The sequence below is a fragment of the Brassica rapa genome, unplaced genomic scaffold (genome assembly GCF_000309985.2).
Source record: "Brassica rapa cultivar Chiifu-401-42 unplaced genomic scaffold, CAAS_Brap_v3.01 Scaffold0964, whole genome shotgun sequence".
In the NCBI taxonomy this organism is placed as follows: Eukaryota; Viridiplantae; Streptophyta; class Magnoliopsida; order Brassicales; family Brassicaceae; genus Brassica; species Brassica rapa.
In genome coordinates this window covers 18,515-38,415 of record NW_022610900.1, presented here as the reverse complement: position 1 = coordinate 38,415, position 19,901 = coordinate 18,515, and the positions used below count along the sequence as shown (strand labels likewise).

Genomic DNA, 19,901 nt, shown 5'->3' with positions numbered 1-19,901 from the left:
TAGAAAGTGGGATAACTTCTTCATCCCAACTCCTATGAGATTTATTCAACTTCCTGGTGATTCTCCACCACTTTATGTATCCAAATCAAGCTTCTTACAAAGTGATTCATCCTGGTTTGATTGGAACGACGAAGAAGCTGTCCTATTCCCAAACTGGGAAACTGGAATCACCTGATTAGAAAGTGGGATAACTTCTTCATCCCAACTCCTATGAGATTTATTCAACTTCCTGGTGATTCTCCACACTTTATGTATCCAAATCAAGCTTCTTACAAAGTGATTCATCCTGGTTTGATTGGAACGACGAAGAAGCTGTCCTATTCCCAAACTGGGAAACTGGAATCACCTGATTAGAAAGTGGGATAACTTCTTCATCCCAACTCCTATGAGATTTATTCAACTTCCTGGTGATTCTCCACCATTTATGTATCCAAATCAAGCTTCTTACAAAGTGATTCATCCTGGTTTGATTGGAACGACGAAGAAGCTGTCCTATTCCCAAACTGGGAAACTGGAATCACCTGATTAGGAAAGTGGATAACTTCTTCATCCCAACTCCTATGAGATTTATTCAACTTCCTGGTGATTCTCCACCCTTTATGTATCCAAATCAAGCTTCTTACAAAGTGATTCATCCTGGTTTATTGGAACGACGAAGAAGAAGCTGTCCTATTCCCAAACTGGGAAACTGGAATCACCTGATTAGAAAGTGGGATAACTTCTTCATCCCAACTCCTATGAGATTTATTCAACTTCCTGGTGATTCTCCACCACTTATGTATCCAAATCAAGCTTCTTACAAAGTGATTCATCCTGGTGTTATTGGAACGACGAAGAAGCTGTCCTATTCCCAAACTGGGAAACTGGAATCACCTGATTAGAAAGTGGGATAACTTCTTCATCCCAACTCCTATGAGATTATTCAACTTCCTGGTGATTCTCCACCACTTTATGTATCCAAATCAAGCTTCTTACAAAGTGATTCATCCTGGTGTTATTGGAACGACGAAGAAGCTGTCCTATTCCCAAACTGGGAAACTGGAATCACCTGATTAGAAAGTGGGATAACTTCTTCATCCCAACTCCTATGAGATTTATTCAACTTCCTGGTGATTCTCCACCCTTTTATGTATCCAAATCAAGCTTCTTACAAAGTGATTCATCCTGGTTTGATTGGAACGACGAAGAAGCTGTCCTATTCCCAAACTGGGAAACTGGAATCACCTGATTAGAAAGTGGGATAACTTCTTCATCCCAACTCCTATGAGATTTATTCAACTTCCTGGTGATTCTCCACCATTTATGTATCCAAATCAAGCTTCTTACAAAGTGATTCATCCTGGTTTGATTGGAACGACGAAGAAGCTGTCCCCCAAACTGGGAAACTGGAATCACCTGATTAGAAAGTGGGATAACTTCTTCATCCCAACTCCTATGAGATTTATTCAACTTCCTGGTGATTCTCCAACACTTTATGTATCCAAATCAAGCTTCTTACAGAGTGATTCATCCTGGTTTGATTGGAACGACGAAGAAGCTGTCCTATTCCCAAACTGGGAAACTGGAATCACCTGATTAGAAAGTGGGATAACTTCTTCATCCCAACTCCTATGAGATTTATTCAACTTCCTGGTGATTCTCCAACACTTTATGTATCCAAATCAAGCTTCTTACAGAGTGATTCATCCTGGTTTGATTGGAACGACGAAGAAGCTGTCCTATTCCCAAACTGGGAAACTGGAATCACCTGATTAGAAAGTGGGATAACTTCTTCATCCCAACTCCTATGAGATTTATTCAACTTCCTGGTGATTCTCCAACACTTTATGTATCCAAATCAAGCTTCTTACAGAGTGATTCATCCTGGTTTGATTGGAACGACGAAGAAGCTATATATTCCCAAACTTGGGAAACTGGAATCACCTGATTAGAAGTGGGATAACTTCTTCATCCCAACTCCTATGAGATTTATTCAACTTCCTGGTGATTCTCCAACACTTTATATATCCAAATCAAGCTTCTTACAAGGTGATTCATCCTGGTGTTATTGGAACGACGAAGAAGCTGTCCTATTCCCAAACTGGGAAACTGGAATCACCTGATTAGAAAGTGGGATAACTTCTTCATCCCAACTCCTATGAGATTAATTCAACTTCCTGGTGTTTCTCCACCATTTTATGTATCCAAATCAAGCTTCTTACAAAGTGATTCATCCTGGTGTTATTGGAACGACGAAGAAGCTGTCCTATTCCCAAACTGGGAAACTGGAATCACCTGATTAGAAAGTGGGATAACTTCTTCATCCCAACTCCTATGAGATTTATTCAACTTCCTGGTGATTCTGCAACACTTTATGAATCCAAATCAAGCTTCTTACAGAGTGATTCATCCTGGTTTGATTGGAACGACGAAGAAGCTGTCCTATTCCCAAACTGGGAAGCTGGAATCACCTGATTAGAAAGTGGGATAACTTCTTCATCCCAACTCCTATGAGATTTATTCAACTTCATGGTGATTCTCCAACACTTTATGTATCGAAATCAAGCTTCTTACAGAGTGATTCATCCTGGTTTGATTGGAACGACGAAGAAGCTATCATATTCCCAAACTTGGAAACTGGAATCACCTGATTAGAAAGTGGGATAACTTCTTCATCCCAACTCCTATGAGATTAATTCAACTTCCTGGTGATTCTCCACCACTTTATATATCCAAATCAAGCTTCTTACAAAGTGATTCATCCTGGTGTTATTGGAACGACGAAGAAGCTGTCCTATTCCCAAACTGGGAAACTGGAATCACCTGATTAGAAAGTATGAGATTAAGAGATCCTTAGAGTAATCAGAATAAAGAGAGTGTTTAAGAAGTGATTAAGAGAAGTTTGTGAAAGATTAAGAGACTAGATAGAGCCGTTTAGAGTCTAAGAGATAATCATAGTGTCTAAGAGATTAGAGAGACTCAAACTGGATAATCTTTATTAGTGTTGATGAGTTACAATATATAGTGAGAGCATACAAGGGTTTTCGAAATCAAAGAGAGGACTAAAGCATGTGAGGTCAATCAGGAGAGGATAAGCTCATTTGGACTAGCCAATTAGCTTCTCCACATGCGCGGAGTATCTAGCATCTTGGACCGAGATGCTCTTGCCTTTCCAGCTGTTCCAGCCTGTCAAGGCGCGCTCTACCTTATCCCTAAACGGTCTGATCCTTCTCCACTTGAGTTACTCTTCCATAGTTACCGTTTCACTTGTGCAAGGTAACTTTGGTTGAGGCTTGGATGGTACGGACTGTACGGCTTGTACGGCCTTGTACGGACGTCCGTACCATGCTCTCCCTAAACTCCCTTAAGCTTCCTCATCTCCTTTCCTCTTCAACTCCTTAGCTCTTCATACATATACTCAGCTCAACTCAACACTCCCCCTCAAGCTTAGCTTTGTGAAAGCCTAAGCTTGGACAGCCACAAGATCTTCCTCATTAAAAACCTCACCAAAGAAAACCCAATGGGATAAAACTTTGATGAGGGAAAAAGAGTAAAGACCTTGCAGCTAAGGGGACTAGCTCCTTCTCTTCCCAAGATCAATGAGGCCCAACCTGATGTGAATGGACTCCATTGTCTTCTGTCTTGCAGCCTTGGTAAACACATCCGCTAACTGATCTTCACTCCTTGTGTAGCATGGCAAGATGACTCCTAAGGTGATCATCTGCCTCACCTTGTGACAATCAACTTCAATGTGCTTGGTTCTCTCATGGAACACCGAGTTGGAGGCAATGTGAATGGCGGCTTGGTTGTCACAATGCATGGTCATTGGCGTGGCTTGATCAATCTCCAAATGCTTCAAGATGCCTTTGATCCATACTAACTCGTTGGTGAGCTTCAGCATGGCTCTATACTCAGCTTCTGCACTTGAGCAAGACACCACCTTCTGCTTCTTACTCTTCCAAGTCACCAAGTTGCCTCCAATGAATGTGCAATAGCCTGTGGTTGATCTCCGGTCTGCTCTATCACCAGCCCAATCCGCATCACAGTATCCCACCACTTCAGTGCTTCCATTGCAGCCCATCCATACTCCTTGATCAGGTGAGCCGTTGAGATACATCAAGATCCTCTCCACCATGTGCCAGTGATGTTCCTTAGGCACTTGCATGTGTTGACTCACCTGATTCACAGCAAAACAAATGTCAGGTCTAGTTATAGTAAGATAAATCAATTTGCCAACTAGTTTTCTATAGAGTTTAGGATCCTGATAAGGTTTGCTGTCTTCAATCTCCCCCTCTCGTGGAACTTTGTAGCCATCCTCCATAGGCATCCTTGCTGTCTTGCCCCCATAAGCCCCTGCACCTTTCAAGAGATCAAGTGTATACTTCCTTTGGGACATGAATAAACCTTCCTTGGATCTACATATCTCAATCCCAAGAAAGTATTTCATCTCTCCCAAGTCTTTAATCTCAAACATGGACTTAAGAAACTCCTTGGTTGCAATGATACCTTCCTTATCACTCCCTGTGATAATGATATCATCAACATACACAAGGAGTGCAATCATACCTGAGGGAGTTGTGAGTGTGAAGAGAGTTGGTGTGATCCTGATCAGGATTGGAATCAATGGATTGAAGCCAATGTATGGGTCAGCTATACCACTGATCATGGTGCAGTTTAATGGACAGTATCATACTCTTATTGGCATGATCTATGAGGTTCTGGATAGAGAGAAGAGAAGAACTGTTGGTACTGCCTTGAAACAGCTTGAACAAAGAGGATTCAACCAACTGAGCTTAACAGGAGCTATGGAGACCATTCACCTCGTCCAAATTTGTATGGAGAACAAGGAAAACATGTCAGGAAGTTTCTGGATTGGGTTATATTTGGATCTAGGCGAAATAGGCTTTTTCGGTCCAAAAAGAGAGTTGCAGCCAGAATCTTGATCCACTTGCTTTCTAGCTGGCCTAACAGGACGTGGAGGATCTAAAGTTCATTAGGAGACACTCCAAATCAAGTTCAAGTCGTGGCCCATCATAAACCAAAGAAGAACCAGCTTGTTGGTTTGATTTAATTGCAATGTAATGGGTTTAGTTTATTGGGCTTTCATTTAATTTAAACCAAAGACAATTAGGAATTGAGTAAACCAGATTTGGGTAGATTAATATTTAAAATAAACCAATTTCGAATTGGATTAGGAGATTAAACCATCTTGGTTTAAATTTAGGGTTTTCAGTTTTATTCTTTTAACATATGTAGCCACGTTTTGGCATGAAGATCAATCAATCGACATTTTTTTCAACTTCTTTGTTTTGAGTTTTCTCTCAATTCTGCTGGTGTGTAATATCCAGCTTGGGTTCTCTGATTTGGTGTGTCATATCCAGATCAGAAGCCTTGGAGTATCAGGAGGCGAGCCATCTCTCTTGTGTCCCACATCAATCCACAAACCTTGATACAGATCGAGTCTTTGATTCTCTGTTGCAAGGATTATCTTTGTGATCCATCCTAGACACTAAGCAGGGTGATCCTGTGTCTGTGGAGCAGAAAAAAACATCTTTATAGCATCCCATAGCTCTAAGGAGAAGACCATATCCATCACCTTTCATCCACCCACGCCCCCTTCAAGTGATCCAGGGAGAGACAGTCCTATCCAGGGCTACACCAAGTGGTATCAGAGCCTCTTGAGGGTTAGGGTTTGAAGTTTTAACAAGGGAGCACGAAATCTATCAGTTAACAAACTGTATTCTATGTCTGGATATGAAGAAGAGCTTACAATTCCATTCTTCTATGGGAAGATTGATACAGAGGCATATCTTGATTGGGAAAAGAAGATGGAGTTTCTCTTTGGACTCCTATACTACACTGAAAAGAAAAAGGTATGTCTAGCAGTCAATGGACTCTGTGGAAGTGCATTCTCATGGTGGCAGAGAGTTTCTCAGACTAGGAGATTTGAAAAAAAAACCTCAAATTATTTCATGGGTGGAGATGAAGACCTTGATGAAGAAGAGGTTTGTCTCGCAGTGGAAACTTTCAAAACTAAAACCAGAAGCAGCAACAAAGCTTACTATTTTAGATCAACCTGCCTATTGGTCTGAATTGCCATTAAAACCGGCTGAGAGAAGATCTGTGGTTCCTGTTCTATCATTGAAACAAGAGGAGGAAAAGCAGCAAGCTTCTATATTAGCTTCTCCAATAAAACAGATTGAGGAGAGTCATAAAACTGAACCAGAACCAACAACCCTTTGTTTAAAACTAGAGGAGGAGGCAGAAGTTGCAGAAGCTGAGTGTGGCCACGTGCCTGATCAAATAAAACAAGAAGAAAAGGTTCCTGGAGGGTCATCTAAAGCTCTTGAATTGGTGCTTCCTACTGTTGAGCAAGGTGATAACTTTAAGTCTTTAGCTTGTGAGTTACTAATCAGACCTTTGGTATGTCTTCAGCTCAGCTTAGTGGAACATCTGAGAGTTGTTAAGGGCTTGCAACAAGTTGTTTTTGAACCAGGAGGAAGCTTGTGTGTGGTTAGAAGAAACAAACAAATTCTGGATCAGAAAGCAACTGCATACAAGCTCAATTTGCAAGGTTCATTCACTCTTGAAAAACAAGATTTGTGGTCAAATCTTTTTAAAGGGAGAGAGAATGGTATGATAAAAACTATTTGCAGAGAGAATGAAGGAGAGTCAGGAGGTAACACGTCCTTTATCAGGTTCATAACTGACCAGAACAAGCTGAGAAGAGATAAACAGGAACTGGTGGTGGTTAAAGAGAAGCCAGAACTGGAGGATGAGTATGGGGACCAAACCACACGACCACCTGACCAGAAGGATGTTAAACTGAGAGTACATGGTCTCATGTTGATGACCAGGACGTGGATAGGATCATCCTGGAGAGAAGCATTCAACTGCAAACTCAACAAAGTGGAGAAATCATCTGCCTTAGAAGCCACATGCAGTGAGGAAAGTTCCAAGATGTTGCTGAGACATGAAGAAGGACTGCAGAGCTTTGTGTTTCATCCTGGAGAGACTAGAGAGGTGATGATATATCTCATGGCCAGGTCAGGAACTTTGGAGTTAAATTATCAAGGTTCTGTCATCCTACAGAGCTTGGATTTGAGGACAAATCCTTTTAAAGGAGGAGGGGATGGTGTGATCCTGATCAGGATTGGAATCAATGGATTGAAGCCAATGTATGGGTCAGCTATACCACTGATCATGGTGCAGTTTAATGGACAGTATCATACTCTTATTGGCATGATCTATGAGGTTCTGGATAGAGAGAAGAGAAGAACTGTTGGTACTGCCTTGAAACAGCTTGAACAAAGAGGATTCAACCAACTGAGCTTAACAGGAGCTATGGAGACCATTCACCTCATCCAAATTGTATGGAGAACAAGGAAAACATGTCAGGAAGTTTCTGGATTGGGCTATATTTGGATCTAGGCGAAATAGGGCTTTTTCGGTCCAAAAAGAGAGTTGCAGCCAGAATCTTGATCCACTTGCTTTCTAGCTGGCCTAACAGGACGTGGAGGATCTAAAGTTCATTAGGAGACACTCCAAATCAAGTTCAAGTCGTGGCCCATCATAAACCAAAGAAGAACCAGCTTGTTGGTTTGATTTAATTGCAATGTAATGGGTTTAGTTTATTGGGCTTTCATTTAATTTAAACCAAAGACAATTAGGAATTTGAGTAAACCAGATTTGGGTAGATTAATATTTAAAATAAACCAATTTCGAATTGGATTAGGAGATTAAACCATCTTGGTTTAAATTTAGGGTTTTCAGTTTTATTCTTTTAACATATGTAGCCACGTTTTGGCATGAAGATCAATCAATCGACATTTTTTTCAACTTCTTTGTTTTGAGTTTTCTCTCAATTCTGCTGGTGTGTAATATCCAGCTTGGGTTCTCTGATTTGGTGTGTCATATCCAGATCAGAAGCCTTGGAGTATCAGGAGGCGAGCCATCTCTCTTGTGTCCCACATCAATCCACAAACCTTGATACAGATCGAGTCTTTGATTCTCTGTTTGCAAGGATTATCTTTGTGATCCATCCTAGACACTAAGCAGGGTGATCCTGTGTCTGTGGAGCAGAAAAAAACATCTTTATAGCATCCCATAGCTCTAAGGAGAAGACCATATCCATCACCTTTCATCCACCCACGCCCCCTTCAAGTGATCCAGGGAGAGACAGTCCTATCCAGGGCTACACCAAGAGTGTGATCTAGTTCAGACTTCTTGAAGCCTCGGCCATTTAGAGTTGTGCTCAGCTTGTTGTACCAAGCTCTTGGTGATTGCTTCAACCCATATATAGCCTTCTTCAGTCTCAACACATTTCCCTTCTTCACTAAGTGTTCCAAGCCTGGTGGGGGATGCATATATACTTCATCCTCAAGTTCCCCTTGTAGGAATGCATTATTCACATCCATTTGCCATAAGCCCCATCCAAGGTTCACAGCCAAGCTTAATACAATTCGGATTGTATGCAACTTAGCTACTGGTGCAAATGTCTCAACATAATCCTCTCCATAGGTTTGAGTAAAGCCTCTTGCAACCAGTCTTGACTTCTTCCTCTCAATCTTTCCATCCGCTTTGTACTTGATTGTGAAGATCCATCTACTAGTCACAGCCTTCTTCCCTTTTGGTAACTCACTCTCATACCATGTATCATTCTTGATCATAGCTCCTGCTTCATCTCCTACTGCCTCTTTCCATTCTTTATCCTTTATTGCCTCTTCATAGCTTCTTGGGATGTGATTCTCATCCAAGTTTACCATGAAAGCGCAATGTGCTTCTGGATATTGAGCAAAGGAGCACACGGCTTGAGAAGGATGCTCCACAGCTTGGGCATTGTAGTACACTCTCGTGTTTACCCAACTGGAAGGATCCTTCCTTATCCTTGTACTCCTTCTTAGTGGCTGCACAACCGGTTCTTCTTCCTGTTGTTCTTCTACCACTTCATCTTGAGAAGGTGTTTGTATCACACCATGATCATGCCCATGACCATCAGAGCCTATGCTCTCTTCTCCTTCATCTTGGTTAACCTCTTGCGTAGGCTCCTCCTCATGCGTCTCTCCTCCCTCATGATCAAGGTGGGATGGTGAACTAACTTCAGGAGGTGTTGTTGCGTGATCTCTTGGATCCTGGGATGTACTGATTCCAAGACCTTCAAGGATGATCCGCAAGGTGGTGGCCTTGTCTGATGTTAAGTCCTTCAAGTCTTCTTGGTTCTTTTCTTCATAGTATCCTCTATCTTCCAAGAACTTCACATCTCTAGATACAAGAACTCTCCTTGCTATAGGATCATAGCATTTGTATCCTTTCTGTGTAGCTGAGTATCCTATGAACACAGCCTTAGTACTTCTTGCTTCTAGCTTGTTGATCATCTCTCCTGGTTTGAGCACAAAGCATAGACATCCAAAGACTCGCAAGTAATCAAGCACTGGTTTGTACCTGTTCAGAACTTCAAATGGAGCCTTCTCATTCAGAACCTTGGTTGGAGTTCTGTTGATCAAGTAACAAGCAGTGGCAACCGCATCACTCCAGAATCTCTTTGGAACATTACTCTGAAACATAAGAGACCTTGCCACTTCCATGAGGTGCCTATTCTTCCTCTCAGCCACACCATTTTGCTGTGGAGTATACGGACAGCTTGTTTGATGTAGGATCCCATGTTGTGATAAGTGTTCCTTGAATGCATGACTTGTGTACTCTCCTCCATTATCTGATCTCAAAATTTTAATCTTAGCATGATAATGGTTAGTTACATAAGTTTGAAAGTTCCTAAATGCATCAAGTACCCTATCTTTGGTCTGAATTAAGGTTAACCAGGTGTATTTGGATTTTTCATCAATGAATGTGACAAAGTACTTATAACTATCTCTAGATAAGCAAGGGGCAGTCCACACATCAGAATGAATTAGATCAAAGCAGTTATCATAGATAGTAGTAGTAGACTTTTGAAACACAGTTCTACAATGCTTGCCTAAAATACAAGCTTCACAATCTTTGTTCTCAAACACAACACCTGGTACCATTAAGTTCAAAGCTTTAACATGAGGGTGTCCTACTCTAGCATGCCACAATGCATTTTTATTCAATAAAGAAGCAGAAGTAAATGAACAACTATAATCAGGAACAGAAGTGAGCTCTTCAAGCATATAGAGGTCTCCCTTAGTCACTCCTTTCCCAATCAATCTGCTGCTCTCAATATCCTGAAACTTCACATCATTAGGACTAAAGATAACATTGCATTGTAAATCATTAGTACATTTCTTCACAGATAATAGGTTTGATGTGAATTCAGGCATGTAAAAAGCTCTAGATTCTTTGTTAAACAACTTAAGCTTTCCTATTCCTCTAATAGGTATCTTATCCCCATTTGCTATCATCACATGCCCATGCGTAGGTTCTATATCTTTAATCAAGTTCTCATCACTTATCATATGATGTGATGCACCAGAATCAACAATCAATGGTTTACCTACTTGTTTAGCATTAAGACATAGATTACTAAGCAATGGATGCATCCTATCAGTTCTAGCAATGTGAGCAGTTCTATACTCATGCCTAGCTTCTAACCGTTCTACTAGTTCTCTAATCAAGTGATCATCCTTGTATGCAATCATAGAGGCTCCAAAGGAATAACCATAAGTGTTACCGTTTTCCTTTAGCATTTTGAAGAGAGCATCAAGGTCTGATCTCTTGATGTAGTCATCATTGCTGCGTGAGCTTGAGGCGCCTGTGTAAGCCACCAGAGACTTCCCATTCCCATCATTGCCTCCAAGCCCATCCGTTTCACTCGCCTTGCTGGTACCAGCTCCATTTGAACCTTCAGTCACATTTGCCCTTCCCTCACGCTCCTTCATGAACTTGGCCGGCTTGAGGTGTGGGTGCAGTATCCAGCATTGGCTCTTCTTATGACCATGCTTCTTGCAATGATCACAGTTGCCATTGAACTTCCTGTCCTCATACTTCCCGTGAGATGCCTTGTTTGCTTGTGGAGCCTCGGTTGAGTCCTCATGAGCTGCTTGATTGGCAAGAGAGAGCTCCCCCTTTCCTCCAAACAACCCCATAGATCCCTGCTCCCTTTGGATTTGCGCACACACCTCCTCAAGGTCCGGAAGCTTATCTGACCTTAGCATGTGCTGGATGAGGTGAGTGTAGGCCGGGTTCAGTGTGAGAAGCAACCCAAAGACCTTGTCTTGCTCGCGCCTCTCATTCAACTGATCTGGATCAGTTGTGCTCGGCCTCAGCATCTCCAGCTCTGACCATAAGGACCTGAACCTCCCCAAATGCTTAGTGAACTCCATGTCCTCTTGTGCAAGACGGTTGATCGCTAGCTTTACTTCAAACACACGGCTGAGGTTGGAGATGTTCCCATATACCTTCTTCAGCGTGTCCCACAGCTCCTTGGCTGATTCACAGTAGCTGTAAGCATCCAAGATAGCTGGGTCCAAGGATGCGTGTAGAACCGTCATCACCAGCATGTCTTCTTGTTGCCATTTCTCCACAGCCGCTTCATTGGAGACCTCTTCTTGATCTCCTCCCTGAGTAATGAGTTTCGGAGCCTCCCCTGTTGTGATGTGCCCCCACAAACCCTTACTTCCCACCGCAGTCTTCACCATCCGAGACCACACAAGGTAGTTGCTACCTTTGAAAGTAACCGCTACCTTCATCCTCATGTTCATCCCATGTTCCATCTTTGCTTGACTTGAAAACTTGAATCTTGGATCTCGTACACACCAACCTTGAGTCTAGAATCACGCAAACACACAGAACGTAGCACAGCTTCAACTAGAACGTATCACAGCTTCAACACCTTCAAGGCTACTCGCGTGTAGCTTCAAAGCCGTTTAGCTTGTAACTCTCTAAAGATCAAACCCCAGATTCAAATGAACCTGGCTCTGATACCATATGAGATTAAGAGATCCTTAGAGTAATCAGAATAAAGAGAGTGTTTAAGAAGTGATTAAGAGAAGTTTGTGAAAGATTAAGAGACTAGATAGAGCCGTTTAGAGTCTAAGAGATAATCATAGTGTCTAAGAGATTAGAGAGACTCAAACTGGATAATCTTTATTAGTGTTGATGAGTTACAATATATAGTGAGAGCATACAAGGGTTTTCGAAATCAAAGAGAGGACTAAAGCATGTGAGGTCAATCAGGAGAGGATAAGCTCATTTGGACTAGCCAATTAGCTTCTCCACATGCGCGGAGTATCTAGCATCTTGGACCGAGATGCTCTTGCCTTTCCAGCTGTTCCAGCCTGTCAAGGCGCGCTCTACCTTATCCCTAAACGGTCTGATCCTTCTCCACTTGAGTTACTCTTCCATAGTTACCGTTTCACTTGTGCAAGGTAACTTTGGTTGAGGCTTGGATGGTACGGACTGTACGGCTTGTACGGCTTTGTACGGACGTCCGTACCATGCTCTCCCTAAACTCCCTTAAGCTTCCTCATCTCCTTTCCTCTTCAACTCCTTAGCTCTTCATACATATACTCAGCTCAACTCAACAGAAAGTGGGATAACTTCTTCATCCTAACTCCTATGAGATTTATTCAACTTCCTGGTGTTTCTCAACCATTTTATGTATCCAAATCAAGCTTCTTACAAAGTGATTCATCCTGGTGTTATTGGAACGACGAAGAAGCTGTCCTATTCCCAAACTGGGAAACTGGAATCACCTGATTAGAAAGTGGGATAACTTCTTCATCCCAACTCCTATGAGATTTATTCAACTTCCTGGTGTTTCTCCACCATTTTATGTATCCAAATCAAGCTTCTTACAAAGTGATTCATCCTGGTTTGATTGGAACGACGAAGAAGCTGTCCTATTCCCAAACTGGGAAACTGGAATCACCTGATTTAAAAGTGGGATAACTCATTCATCCCAACTCCTATGAGATTAATTCAACTTCCTGGTGATTCTCCAACACTTTATGTATCCAAGTCAAGCTTCTTACAAAGTGATTCATCCTGGTTTGATTGGAACGCCGAAGAAGCTGTCCTATTCCCCAACTGGGAAACTGGAATCACCTGATTAGAAAGTGGGATAACTTCTTCATCCCAACTCCTATGAGATATATTCAACTTCCTGGTGTTTCTCCACTATTTTATGTATCCAAATCAAGCTTCTTACAAAGTGATTCATCCTGGTGTTATTGGAACGCCGAAGAAGCTGTCCTATTCCCAAACTGGGAAACTGGAATCACCTGATTAGAAAGTGGGATAACTTCTTCATCCCAACTCCTATGAGATTTATTCAACTTCCTGGTGTTTCTCCACCATTTTATGTATCCAAATCAAGCTTCTTACAAAGTGATTCATCCTGGTGTTATTGGAACGACGAAGAAGCTGTCCTATTCCCAAACTGGGAAACTGGAATCACCTGATTACAAAGTGGGATAACTTCTTCATCCCAACTCCTATGAGATTTATTCAACTTCCTGGTGATTCTACACCACTTTATGTATCCAAACCAAGCTTCTTACAAAGTGATTCATCCTGGTGTTATTGGAACGACGAAGTAGCTGTCCTATTCCCAAACTGGGAAACTGGAATCACCTGATTAGAAAGTGGGATAACTTCTTCATCCCAACTCCTATGAGATTAATTCAACTTCCTGGTGATTCTCCACCACTTTATGTATCCAAATCAAGCTTCTTACAAAGTGATTCATCCTGGTGTTATTGGAACGACGAAGAAGCTGTTCTATTCCCAAACTGGGAAACTGGAATCACCTGATTAGAAAGTGGGATAACTTCTTCATCCTAACTCCTATGAGATTTATTCAACTTCCTGGTGTTTCTCCACCATTTTATGTATCCAAATCAAGCTTCTTACAAAGTGATTCATCCTGGTGTTATTGGTGTTGAACTGAAGAGAAGATGGAGCTTGTACAATGATAGGGCAAGCTCTAGAAGATGTCCAGAAGAGTTCAATCAAGCTTCAGAAGTGTTCTGAAGTAGTTATCTTGTGAAGATAAGTCCAGGAGGGACTTAGACTGATCAGAAGAAGGAGGAAGAGTATTGGGCATAAATAGGGCGAGTGGTACGGACAGGAGATCCGTACCATCGACCGTACGACCACACCTCTCGACCACACATCCGGGAAACTCACCAGAAGCTGTGCAAACTTAGGGCGTTGGTTTCCAAGAGCAATCAGACGACCTTATCTTCTTTGTGACTGTTGGAAAGCAAGGGAAAGGAGAGAGGGCGTGGTCCAAGGACAGCCTGTCATGAGATGTAAAGGGAAAGCAAGTTGGACCATGAATCTAGACACATATGTGAGTAAAGGTTCATGGGAGCCTTAGCATAACCAATCAGGCAGCAGCTCCTCTCCACCAATCAGCTACCATCTCGTGCTCCCTTTGACCAGAAACAAGACTACATCCAAGCCATCCATTTCTCAAGTCATTTCTATCCATTAGATTAAGGGTTTATGATTGCAAAGTGTAAAAGCCTATATAAGGCATTGTTGTGAACGTTTTGTAACTCCTAAGGGAGTAAGGGGGATTTCCCCTCTCCACTTCATAAATGATAAACTTGTTCTTGAATCTCAAACCCTAATCTCTAATCTCTTATTCTCCTAATCTCTCAGTCTCTTAATCTTTGTTCCTAAGTCTCTTATTCTCTCATAAACACTCTCATCAATCTCTCTTCATAAATCACCTAGAACAAGCTCTCATCTTTCTCCATTGGAGTATTCACGCACACATACAACAAGAGAAGAGAACTCTACAAATCTCATATGGTATCAGAGCCAGGTTCATCAGAACCTGAGCTGAAGCTTCCGCAAGTCCACAGCTCACGCCTCAGCTCAAAACCAAACCATTGATGCTTTCCCATCCAGTTCAGTCCCTTATGAAGAAGAAGGCTGAAGCTTGGCGAGTTCCCTTGGTTCCTCATCCTGTTCTCTACCTGCTCAGATGGAGATTATCCTTGGAGGCAAAGGTGTATGGAGAGGCCTAACTAACCTGACTCCAAAGCTCCTTGTCCAAGAGAAGTTCCACATCAGGCTAAAAGAGTATGGTGCCAAGAGCTTGGCGCCTAGATGTTCTGAAGAAAGGAGGGGTCTTTTGAGTTGATGGTACAAGATGGTGGCCATGAACTGAAGGAGAAGGAGGTGGGTGATGATCTAGACTCTCAGTTCCAACAACAGTCATGGCCGTTTTCACAAAATGCAAAAGGAATCAACCTGGTTCCTTGTTGTAAGCAATTCTATAAACCATCTTGATAATGAGCTTGTGTTGTTGACTGGTTGTGATGTTGTGATGTGATTGAAAACCTGAGGACTGTTTAAAAGATTACTAAATGAAATAAAATGAATTTAGAATCTGTCCCAGGATGCTTAAAGAGCTTGGTTCCCTAGTAATCCTTTAAGTGTACTAGTTATACTAAGTTTACTAGCAGTTGTGTAAGCGCTTTAAAAGGACTAGTAATTTAACAGTATTACTAGGATTACTAGGTATGTTAATATGCTTATCTCCGGTTCATAATGATGCTTGTTGTGATTGATTGAATCTGCTTGCATACATGGATTGAAACCGAATTGAAAGCTGTTGCATATAGTCTTGTGGCTGTCTTACATTGAAGCATTAGATTCATGTCTAAATGCTGAGTAAAGAAGCTTTAAAATGCCTAAGTAGCTTGCATAAACTGAAAAAGAAAATGCTTGTGCTTAGAGAGATTGCTTGCAAAGATAGAACTTGAAAATGACTTGTTTTAATTCGTTGCAATGCTTGTGAGATTGGGAATCAAACTTGATGATTAATCAAGGATTGATCCCAATACTCTTGTGTCTTATCCTTGCTGGAGTTTGAGTGGTGTTTCAGGTTCACAAGAAGTGTTCTCTGCTCACCTCCTATCCAAGACAAGAGGAAGACTTGAACCATTGTGTGGAGCAATGGGAAGATACTTGTGTGTAGAAGCTGGTTTAAGAAGCGCAGGCCACGAGGTTGTTGAGCTCCTGGTTCAAGACATACAAGCGGAAGACCAACCATTGTGTGGAGCAATGGGAAGGTTCTTGTGTGTAGAAGCCGGTTTAAGAAGCGCAGGCCACGAGGTTGTTGAGCTCCTGGTTCAAGACACACAAGAAGAAGAAGGTCACCACCTAAGCCATGAGGAAGGCCGGTGATCTGAGGGTACTTGAAGCTAAAGGCAAAAGGGTGGATCAGTGATTTAAGCGCAGCTGTTAGGGTGATGTGCTCCTGGTCTTGAAGTTCATTGAGGCTCATTTCAAGCTTGGATCTCACCTATTCTCGGTCTCAAGCTTGCGGTGCTAAATATTCAAATGAGCAACCTGAAGAGCTAAAGTTCAAGACCTGTTTCCTCCTTATCATTACAATAGAATGATAAAATGAAGCCTGTTGCCAACATTCTGTGGGAAGTCCACAGCCTGCTCCAAAGAGGGTAGAGAGGATGTTGTGACAATGGAGAGATGACTTGTTGTTCTGTCCATGGTGGTTCAGTCACCATAGCCTACACATCAGATGAGTGTAGAGAGGACAGTTGACATACAAAGAAGAGCATCACCAGGAGGGTGAGGCAATTTAAACCAAGACCATCTGGTCACGCATGGTAAAGACAGCTCTAGGAGGGAGAGGCTTATGGAGCCATTGCCTCACGGATGCTCCAAAGCTCTCCAAGGCTGCCGGTTCAAATGAAAGCTCAGCAGATGGTGAATCCGGTTCCAAATCCGTATCTGAGGAGAAGTGGGAACAAGAAGACCTCAAGGTCTTATCCATTCTCCATAGCTCAATGTCTCCATCCATCCTTGAAGCATACTCATACTGTGAGAGTGCTAAAGACCTTTGGAGTACACTTAACAAGATATATGGGTACATCTCCAACCTCTGTCGAGTATTTGAGATCAAGAAGTTCATCAACATCCTATCCCAAGAAGATGAGGAGTTCACTGTGCATCTAGGCAAGTTCAGAGCCCTTTGGTCTGAGCTAGAGATGCTTAGACCCCAATCTGTTGATCCGGAGGTGTTGATTGAAAGAAGGGAGCAAGACAAGGTGTTTTGCCTATTACTCGCCCTTAGCCCTGCCTACAGCGCCTTGATTCAACATATCTTGAGGTCTGAGAAGCTCCCAACACTTGAAGAAGTGTGTTCCCACGTCCAATAGGAACAATCGGTGTGAACATTGCAAGAGGGATGGGCACACCAAGGAGAGGTGTTGGATATTGAATCCAAGCCTCAAACCTGCCAAGTTCAAGTGAACCGTGCCCATGGAGGTTCAAGAGATCAGCTCGGATCTCTTGTTTGTAAGCAAACCTCCTAACCCTTAGAAATTGTCTAAGTTGCTTGCCTCATTGGTCTTGATTAATATGTCTCATGGATTGAACCTGTTGCATTCATATAGTTAATGCTTTAGGATTGTGCATTCATGTATTGATGCATTTAAAAATAAGCCTAAATTGTCAATGTATTGTTTAAATCTTGCATTGTCATTTTAGAGATTGAAACCTGCTTGTTCTGCCTTGATTGATTGGCTTGTTTCAAGGTTTATATTCTGCTGTGGCATTGGTGATCAAACAGGATAAATTATCTTGGTTTGATCCCAATGGGATGATCTGATCTTGCATTGAGTTGTGGTGGTGTTAGGTACACAAGGAAAGTGATACATGTAACTCGCCAACAGCTAAGAATGTAGTGACAAAGGTCTTGTGCCATTGCATATCATCACTAGGACATGTTAGTCCATAATCTACAGGAAGTGTAGTGTGATTGATAATGCATGAGAGATGGCCATTGCATAATACCATTGGACATATCCAGTCCAAAGACTACAGGAAGTGTAGCATGGGTCATTATGCAATGAGAAGTGTGTTTTGTGAGACTCTCTATGGTGATTCAAACACCCTAGTTCCTGGTTAAGGAAGAGAGTAAACTCACAAGAAGAAAGCTATCATGAAAGATGATAGTTATTAGACCATGGAGATGCATAGGATCATCACAAGCTTAGCTCCTTCTAGTTTCGGTTCTAAGCTTGAGGGGGAGTCTTAATGCATATGATCCATGGTCAGTAACAAGTCTTTTGCAAAAGCTTCTACAAGGATCATCAACCGGACCAAGTCAGTGGCGTGTCTAGGCAAGAGGCTGTTCAGAGCAGCCTTGGCGAGTGAAGAGGAAGGCTCTCCATCAATGCGGCTTCAATGAGAGGTGATTGAGGAGAAGCTGATGAATCCATTCTGCCTTTCCAAGAAGTTGATGATGCCATGAAGATGGTGCATTGAGAGAGTTTGGAAACTCACAAAAACACAAGGGAAGTTCCCTTAGACTTTTAAAACTCTTTTCAATCTATTTCATTCATCTTATTCATTGCTTGTGCTTGAAAAGATACTTAAGATGATTATGATTGAATTGTGAGATTGTGTGCATCAAGTGTGATGCAGGATATTCATTTTCTTGTTTTTGATAGGTACTGATGCACCTTTGGGATAATGTATCAGGTACCATTGCTTGAGCCTCACTAAAGATGTTCCTGGTCAGTTCCTAGCTTCTCTAAGATGGCTGAGAAGTCTGTTGAGAGGGGGAGATCCAAACCAGTTCTATGAAGAGGGCAAGCCGTGTGTGAAGTGTTGATCAGCCTCACTAGTGTTTTGAAGATGATCTGGTCGTGTCCTAGCTTCTCTAAGATGGCTGTGAAGTCAGTTGAGAGGGGGAGACTTCAAACCGGTTCCATGAAGAGGTGAAGCTGAAGTGTGAAGTGTGCGCAAAGCTGTGAAGAGTTGCTGCACCTGTTAGGCCGTGATCCAGAGCTTCTTGTGTCCAACCACACTGGTTCTAAGGCACAAGAGTTCACTGGCCAATCCCTAGGCTTTGGAGAGCTCTACTCTTTTTCCCTTACAAGGTTTTGTCCCAATGGGTTTTCCTTGTAAGGTTTTTAATGAGGGAGACTCTTCAGAGTTCCAAGCTTGGCTTAGGATCTCCTAAAGTCAAGCTTGAGGGGGAGTGTTGAACTGAAGAGAAGATGGAGCTTGTACAATGATAGGGCAAGCTCTAGAAGATGTCCAGAAGAGTTCAATCAAGCTTCAGAAGTGTTCTGAAGTAGTTATCTTGTGAAGATAAGTCCAGGAGGGACTTAGACTGATCAGAAGAAGGAGGAAGAGTATTGGGCATAAATAGGGCGAGTGGTACGGACAGGAGATCCGTACCATCGACCGTACGACCACACCTCTCGACCACACATCCGGGAAACTCACCAGAAGCTGTGCAAACTTAGGGCGTTGGTTTCCAAGAGCAATCAGACGACCTTATCTTCTTTGTGACTGTTGGAAAGCAAGGGAAAGGAGAGAGGGCGTGGTCCAAGGACAGCCTGTCATGAGATGTAAAGGGAAAGCAAGTTGGACCATGAATCTAGACACATATGTGAGTAAAGGTTCATGGGAGCCTTAGCATAACCAATCAGGCAGCAGCTCCTCTCCACCAATCAGCTACCATCTCGTGCTCCCTTTGACCAGAAACAAGACTACATCCAAGCCATCCATTTCTCAAGTCATTTCTATCCATTAGATTAAGGGTTTATGATTGCAAAGTGTAAAAGCCTATATAAGGCATTGTTGTGAACGTTTTGTAACTCCTAAGGGAGTAAGGGGGATTTCCCCTCTCCACTTCATAAATGATAAACTTGTTCTTGAATCTCAAACCCTAATCTCTAATCTCTTATTCTCCTAATCTCTCAGTCTCTTAATCTTTGTTCCTAAGTCTCTTATTCTCTCATAAACACTCTCATCAATCTCTCTTCATAAATCACCTAGAACAAGCTCTCATCTTTCTCCATTGGAGTATTCACGCACACATACAACAAGAGAAGAGAACTCTACAAATCTCATAATTGGAACGACGAAGAAGCTGTCCTATTCCCAAACTGGGAAACTGGAATCACCTGATTAGAAAGTGGGATAACTTCTTCATCCCAACTCCTATG

General features: G+C 42.2%; 3 protein-coding genes and 1 long non-coding RNA gene across 4 annotated transcripts; 3 read left to right on the top strand and 1 right to left on the bottom strand.

The window, feature by feature from the left end:
* The first annotated feature begins 4,557 nt into the window (after positions 1-4,557).
* LOC117131463 lies at positions 4,558-7,822 on the top strand. Its single transcript, XM_033283589.1, has 2 exons — positions 4,558-6,333; positions 6,415-7,822. Exons 1-2 carry the CDS (start codon positions 5,869-5,871, stop codon positions 7,408-7,410), a joined length of 1,461 nt encoding a protein of 486 aa, XP_033139480.1. The 5' UTR covers positions 4,558-5,868; the 3' UTR covers positions 7,411-7,822.
* Positions 7,823-15,033: 7,211 nt separating this feature from the next.
* On the top strand, positions 15,034-17,258 carry LOC117131461. The gene is made up of 2 exons (XM_033283588.1): positions 15,034-15,175; positions 15,800-17,258. Exons 1-2 carry the CDS (start codon positions 15,052-15,054, stop codon positions 16,099-16,101), a joined length of 426 nt encoding a protein of 141 aa, XP_033139479.1. The 5' UTR covers positions 15,034-15,051; the 3' UTR covers positions 16,102-17,258.
* Positions 15,177-16,753, bottom strand: LOC117131462. The gene is made up of 2 exons (XR_004454639.1): positions 16,529-16,753; positions 15,177-16,362 (listed from the first exon to the last, which is right to left on the bottom strand). It is a non-coding gene; the product is annotated as an uncharacterized LOC117131462 (long non-coding RNA).
* Positions 16,492-17,258, top strand: LOC117131460. The gene is made up of 2 exons (XM_033283587.1): positions 16,492-17,005; positions 17,132-17,258. Exons 1-2 carry the CDS (start codon positions 16,542-16,544, stop codon positions 17,250-17,252), a joined length of 585 nt encoding a protein of 194 aa, XP_033139478.1. The 5' UTR covers positions 16,492-16,541; the 3' UTR covers positions 17,253-17,258.
* Positions 17,259-19,901: the final 2,643 nt, after the last annotated feature.